This window comes from Pteropus alecto, unplaced genomic scaffold (assembly GCF_000325575.1).
Source record: "Pteropus alecto unplaced genomic scaffold, ASM32557v1 scaffold78, whole genome shotgun sequence".
In the NCBI taxonomy this organism is placed as follows: domain Eukaryota; kingdom Metazoa; phylum Chordata; class Mammalia; order Chiroptera; family Pteropodidae; genus Pteropus; species Pteropus alecto.
This window is the reverse complement of record NW_006443124.1, coordinates 10,706,902-10,713,524: the sequence shown is the minus strand read 5'-3', so window position 1 is coordinate 10,713,524 and position 6,623 is coordinate 10,706,902. Positions and strand designations below refer to the sequence as shown.

The 6,623-nt window shown below is 50.9% G+C and overlaps 1 protein-coding gene across 1 annotated transcript in view; it reads right to left on the bottom strand.

Moving 5' to 3' along the window:
• Positions 1-641: 641 nt before the first annotated feature.
• Positions 642-6,623, bottom strand: part of FSTL4 (follistatin like 4) — a 353,779-nt gene continuing 347,797 nt past the window's right edge. The window contains exons 14-15 of the mRNA XM_006923138.1: positions 3,416-3,525; positions 642-1,344 (exon numbers count right to left, since the gene is read on the bottom strand). Coding sequence (XP_006923200.1) covers positions 642-1,344; positions 3,416-3,525 — 813 coding nt within the window. The remainder of the gene's footprint in view (positions 1,345-3,415; positions 3,526-6,623) is intronic.

Genomic DNA, 6,623 nt, shown 5'->3' with positions numbered 1-6,623 from the left:
ATTATAAAAAATTATTTTTTTTTAATCAAAATTTCCAAAATAAAGTGAGTGATTTCCCCATCCCCCAAGATGCAGTAAGTCTCGTTGGCTCTCTCTCAGGCTTCCAACAAGTCAAATGGAGAAAAAAAGCAAGAAGCAGCTGCGAAGGAGAAATAAAGGTGCAGAGTGAGGACAGCCGTGGCTCTCGTGCCGGGAGGGGGACTCCCTGCTCCTGGAAGGCCTGTGTTTCCAGGCCGGTTTCAGGCCACCCATCAGAGCGAAGTCTGGCTGGATCTGGCGGTAAAGGAGAGTGACTGTGTGAAGGCAACCTACGGAAGTGTCCGCCTGGAAAGCAGGAGCTCTCGGTCCCACGGCGTCCCCAGGTAACATGGCATGTAGCTGGGCACAGAAATGACTTCTTTACACAGCAGCATGGGTTCTCGTGGTAGCTAGAGGCATACCTCATACTTCCTAACAAAAAACCCCTGATCCGGCTCGCAGCGCACACCTTAGACCAGGGAACTTGCAAGGAGACCAGTGTTGAACCACAAAGCGAATACAGGTTTTTGCTTTTGTCTGTGAAAATGTACAGGGCACCCGCTTGGGGCTGCGGTGGCAGAAGGAGGCGGGGCTCCATGGCCCAGGCTCTGCGCTGGCCCCCTTCATACCTCGCCCACCCACACCACTGTGGTGCCCTCCTTTATGCCCGACACCTCACACCTCAGTGCGTTTTGTCGCCCGTTGATGAGAAATAGTGACTCTTGGGCTGTCGTGAGAAGGTACTGTCCGAACAGCCCACTGTCCCTCACCACCCTGCGGGGCCCTCCCCAGGGCCGGGCTGGCCCCGTGGGCGGCTCCCTGAAGTTCTTCAGCAGGCCCGCCTTCCCCGTGGGCAGCTCCAGGAACAGCAGCGCCGGCTCTGTCTCCAGCGTGGCGTAGACGTAGTACTGATTGCTTTGGGTAAAGGAGCGCTGGAAGGCCACGTCTGAGACGCCCTGGCTTATTTTCAGGGCGTAGAGGGTCCGGATCTCCCCGCGCAGCGTGACCTCCTGCACGTACAGCTGGGGGCTGGTGGCAGCAGTGCTGACGATGAAGCGCCCGTCAGGGGTCACATGTGGGGTGCCGGTCACGTCGCCGTTGGGGCCGACCACGGAGTCCGTGACGCTGTCGATCAGCAGCTGTGGCGCGGCGGGAGTGGCGCCGTCCTGCCCACACTGCACGAGGAAGTGGCCCCCCAGGTGGGTGTGGGCCATGGCCTGAGGCAGGCAGCCGTGCCTCTGCAGGCCGATGGTCTTGAGGGGCATCAGCGTTTCCAGGTCGATTTTGTGGACTGCAGGCTCAGACTTGTTGAAGATGAAGCCGAACCTGGGAGAGCGGGGGACTGAGGTCAGAGGTCAGGGGGCCACTTGGGGTCAGGGATCTGTCAATGGTTCATGAGACACCAGCGCAGCCTTTCCTTTTCCCTCTATCCTAATCCTTCAATGAGCCAATAGACTCTTGATAAGCTCTGCCAAGTCTGCAGGGGATGGCTTCACAAGAGGTTCACCTATGATCTCAAACCAGATGCTGTGAGTTACAGATGTCCCTGGTCTTATGTTTTCGTGACAGGCACTCATCTTTAGACACAGTAAAGGAAGAGGGTAAAAGTGCCTCCAACAGTGTCTCCCGTTGGGATGGATGCCTTTGAATCAGCCTCCCAAGGCCTTGGCTGGCTGGGAAGTGGTGGGCCTGAGCCTGGAGGGAAAGGACCAGCACTGTCTGCCCTGGCTTTGCCCGCTGTGGGGACAGGATAGGAGAGCCTCCATCCTAGCAGTTTTCTGGACTAACTGGTGAGTCAGAATTTGAGGGTGCAGATGCAAGCAGGCAGCCCAAGTTTCCTATCAGAGCTCCCTTTCTCTGGGAGAGGAGTGGGAGCGGGCAGCCTCTTCTCCGGCCATGTTTATGATGCTGGAAGAAGGACCCGTTGGGCAGGGGCTGAGAGCAGTCTCCACCTTTGGAGCCAGAGGCCCGGCCCTGCCCCCGTGCCTTGCTAGCTGCGGAGCCTGGGGCAAGTTGCTTGCCTGTCTGAGCCTCTGCAAATCTGGAGAGGATATTCCCTTGTAGGCCTGCTGGGAGGATTACATCTAAGAGGAAGTTTTCTTGGAAGGGCTCAGTAGGTGGTAGCAGCTCATATTTGGACTGCCTGAAATTCCTGGTGGGGACCCAATTGCAAGCTGCCAGAAGGCCTGGCTCCAGGCAGAACTTGGCTTTAACCTTGAGAGCCTCTCACAGACCCTGTCATAGGATGCCGTGTGCACCTATGGGAATAGAGGAACATCCCTTCCACAATTTTCTCTTGAGTAACTGTGCCTCAGAGGGGAGAAAATGCCCACTTTAAAGCATCTTTAAAGCATCCTTAAAGAGCCAGAGCTTGGACAAAGCAGGAACGAAAACGACACTCTTATAGGGAACTTTAATGTGAAAACCACACACAGGACCTGCTGAGTCTGAGTTTGCACAGTTCCCAGCAGAATTCAGGGCTCTGAGTGGGTGACCCCATTTTGAACCACGTTAGAGGCTCTTCCCCAGCATTCTCTGCAGAGGGTGGCCATAAAGTGGTTATTTTCTTCCTTGGGCAAGGATAAACGGGCATGTCCTATTTTTACCAGTCCAGCATCAGCTTGCAACAGTGAGTCATTTCTTCCTGTAGGAAGGTTCTTGATGTGAGATTAAAGGAAGGCATAAATAGTGCCACATGACCATTGGGTCTTGATGCATTTCTAAAGGGCAGGCTTAGTTTTCTGGTAGTGGTGACTGGATGGAAAGTGTGGGAGGTGCTCTGAAATGAATAGGGCGGGGGAGCAGGCAGGTGGGGATGAGGTTTGCTGTTGAGGCCATGGTTGTTATTATGAGCTTGTTCTTTTGGATGGTGGCAAACCAGGCACCCAGGGGGCCTCGTTTCCTGTGTGCCCTGTGCATGGCTGCTCTGGGGGCTCTGAGAAGAACCATGGGCTGTAATTAGCAGAGAATGAGGCAGAATGGGGCATTGAAAGGTAGCCTGGCTTTGCATTTAGTCTGACTCTGCCAATTCCTGGCTGTGTGACCTTGGCTAGTATCTTAACTTCTCTGAGCCTCAGTTTCCTCATCTGCAAAATAGGTTTGCGAGCACCTCTACTAGTTTTTAGTGTCTAGCAAGGAGAGGGTGCTCAATTAACTCTGCTGTTTCTTCCTTTCTTCTATTGTCTTCACCTTGAGGATGACACTTCCTGACCTCACTGGGCCCCCGAGGGCATTAGAAGCTGGGCACCTTCCTGAACTTTAATAATGAAGGATGGGTCAGTTTCTCTGTCCCTTTCTGATGGGGTTCAAAGCCAGCCTGGGAGGACTGGGGGAGGCAGACGGGAGCAGGGCACAGCTGGAGCATGGAGTCCCTTAGGGCCTCGCTGGCCAGCCTTACCTGATGTGATTGATGATGAGGTTCGTTGGGGGAATGAAGAAATCGTCCACTCCTGCAAAGGGTGTGCGGATGAGGTGCTGACTCTGGCCGGTGCTGGCTTCCGTGATCACCTACAGCACAGACCAAGAGTCTTTGTGAGGGCCCACCCAAGCCGGGGCGTGGGAACCTGGAGACCTCTGCATTTTTTGCTGGAGACCCCCAGCAGACAGGCTGCTAGAGAGAGATGATGGACAAGCCACAGTCTTGGGGAGGGGGCAGGAGGAGAGTGAGAGCTGCTCTAGAATATCATAGGCAGGACCCAGCCTTCCTGGGAGAGGAAGTGATGGGGTAGAAGTGAGTGCCTAGATTGTTCTCTCCTGCTCGCTCAGCTCTGGTCTGCTCTACCTTGTCAGCCATGGTGATGGCAGAGCGGGGACTTGCTGGGACCATTTGGAGCTTCTGAGGGAGGTCCCCAGAACTGAAACATCATTCCGCTCAGAGACAATCTCCCCCACAACAGGGAAGCTCCACTTCTCAACACCTAGGCCACCCTAGGAAAAGGAGCTTTGAAATGATGAAAATGTTAAATGGTGGAACTATTTACTGGTTCTTTATTTTTGTTTGATGTCAGGCTCCTGGGCCGATTTGTTGGGAATATCTGTCAGATACGGCTCACAGAGGCGTTCTCAGAGAGCTGCGACTCCATAGTTAGAGAAAGCAGGAATCCTGCAGAGACACCACTCAGAGATGCTGGTCAGGCCAGTAGAGGCCTTGCAGTTAGAATGCTGGGGAGAGGTTCCAGTTTCACAAAGGGGACTTGCTGTGCGAAAGAAAGAATTAGGCCCTGCGTTTGGTACAAATTGGTAGTGACAGAGCACGGCTGCCTCCGTTTCCCTGGAGGTTACACTTTCTTCCCTGTGGATTTGGCAGGAGGCAACTCGAGTCATCCCCTGACGTGTGTCCTTGCTGTGTCTGCATCAGGGATGGGCATGCTGGCAGTGCAGAGCAGAGAGCCGAGGGATGTCCGAGGTTAGAGAGGATGAAGGAGTGGCCTGGAGGTCCTTCCAGAAAGATTGTGTGGGCAGGCTGGGCATCTGTCCATTAGCTACTGAGGCCTTGGGCCCTGGGCCGGCTGGACACACAGCCAGACAGCCTGCGTCCCCTTGCCTTCTGCATGTGCTTGTCAGCCTCCAACTCCTAGACCTGCAGCTAGGTGAGGTACTTGGACAGCTTTTTGGCTTGAGGGCCCCAAGGACGAGCCCAGACCCTCTGAGCAGGACAGGAGGCAGAGGCTAGGCTCTGAACAGGGGGGTGAGGCCCTTCTCCTGACCTTGATATTCTGGCCATGTGCACAGAAGAAAGGGTCCAGATTGCTGCAGTCTGAGGCCAAGGACAGTCTTGGGTGGGGCTCTGTGACTCCCAAGGCTTGGAGCTCTGGATGTTTTTCTTTTTCTGAACAGGACTGCCTTCTGGCCCTTTTATGGCAAAACAAACAGCACCTGCTTGCCTCCTCGGGCAGGTTTGATGTTGGAGTCATTTCCGGATCATGCTTCCCTGGGGGGTCTGCAGGCAGAATGCTGGATCGAAATGATGAGAGCTGTCATTTTCAGTCTCGGGGCAACTCTAAAGTTCCTAAGTTGCATTAGGTTATTTTCCTGTGATTTTAAAAAAATGGCCAAGTGATACTTCCATGGCAAGTCCATGGGGAAAAATTCAGAGAACTGGGCATGAAGAAAACATCGGCATTAGGAAACTGGATCTTAGAGAGTCTAGGGGAAAATGCTAGAGAATTCCAAGAAGCCACGCAATCATTGCTTGATAGCAGGCCTGTCATTTTAGCTTATAATAGAGATGGAAAATTACAGGCTGTCAGCGGTCAGTGTCATTCACGCTTCACTACTCTGACACCCTACATTCAGAGGTTACTTCATCAAAACACAGTACCATGGGCTGTTGAAGTGATGTGGGCACATCAGCCTCATTGCTCCAAGGAGTTGTGAGTTCCTTCCCTGGCCTTGTGTACCAGCACGTGGCTGGGCACATTAGTGCCAAGACGATTATCGAACCTCTCAAATTTTTTGGCTCTATGGGCTTGTTTCAAAAGATGTAAATATGTAGCTGGATATCAACGTCATTTGGGTTAAGAAGACTGAGCATCTCCCTCAGAGGGTGGACAAGCCAGCTAAGAGGTGACACTTGAGGAAGGGCAGGGGACAAGTTACCCAGTGGGACAGGCTGAGAGGCAGCTAAAAGCTGGGCCTGGGTGTGAGTGGGTAGGCAAGTGCTTGGCAGGATTAGAGAAGATGCCAAAGGTTCACACACTGGCTGCTGGGGGAGGGCCTTGAAGGGGTGGGGTGGGCCTCCTTCATAGAAACACCTTTCTGTTCTCATAGCAAAGTTTGTGTAACCAATTCCTGAGTGTTGGATATTTAGAATCATTTTTAATGCTTTGCTAATAGGATATTTTGAATGTTTTACAAATATGAATAGTATAGTAACACATAACATTGTAGCTAAATCTTTGTCTATATCCATGATGCTGGCCTTTGCGTAAGTTCCGAGAAGTCAAGTTGCTGCATCAAGAAGCACTGTTTTGAGGCTTTTGTTTATAGTACCAAATTGCTTACCACAAAGGCTGTGCCAGTTGACCTTTCTGAGAGCAGCTTTTGAAAGCCCTGGTTTCCTTAACTGTGGCCCCCAGAGATGAAGGTAGGTTTATTCAATCTACTTCATTTTCTTGTCATAGAACATTTCCTAGATTTGCCAATTACAGTGATGGTGGACATTGTGGTCTAATTCCTGAGATTAATTAAAATGCTTTTAGTGTTTTGTCATTTAGGCAAAATTCGCTCTCGGTTTCTGGGAAATAGTCTTCATTAGATTTAAAAAGTTTCCTTCTATTCCTAATTTTATTTTTTTAAAATTAAGAATGCTGTATTTAATTAAATGCCTTTTTAGCATTTATTGAAAATATGAATTTGTTTTAATTTATGTTATATATAATGTTGACTCGTTTCTTGGGAGCGAACCATCGTTGCATCTCGGAATTTGTTCTCTGCTAGAGCAATTTGATGCATGGCTGGACCCTATTTCTAATACCATGATTAGAATTTTGCTTGTGAATTTGTGAGATTAAAATTAGTATAAAAAAATAAAACTATAGACCAATCGGTTTTGATAACCACAATTATATTGGCTATTTAAAACAAATGAAAGAGCTGTACACTCT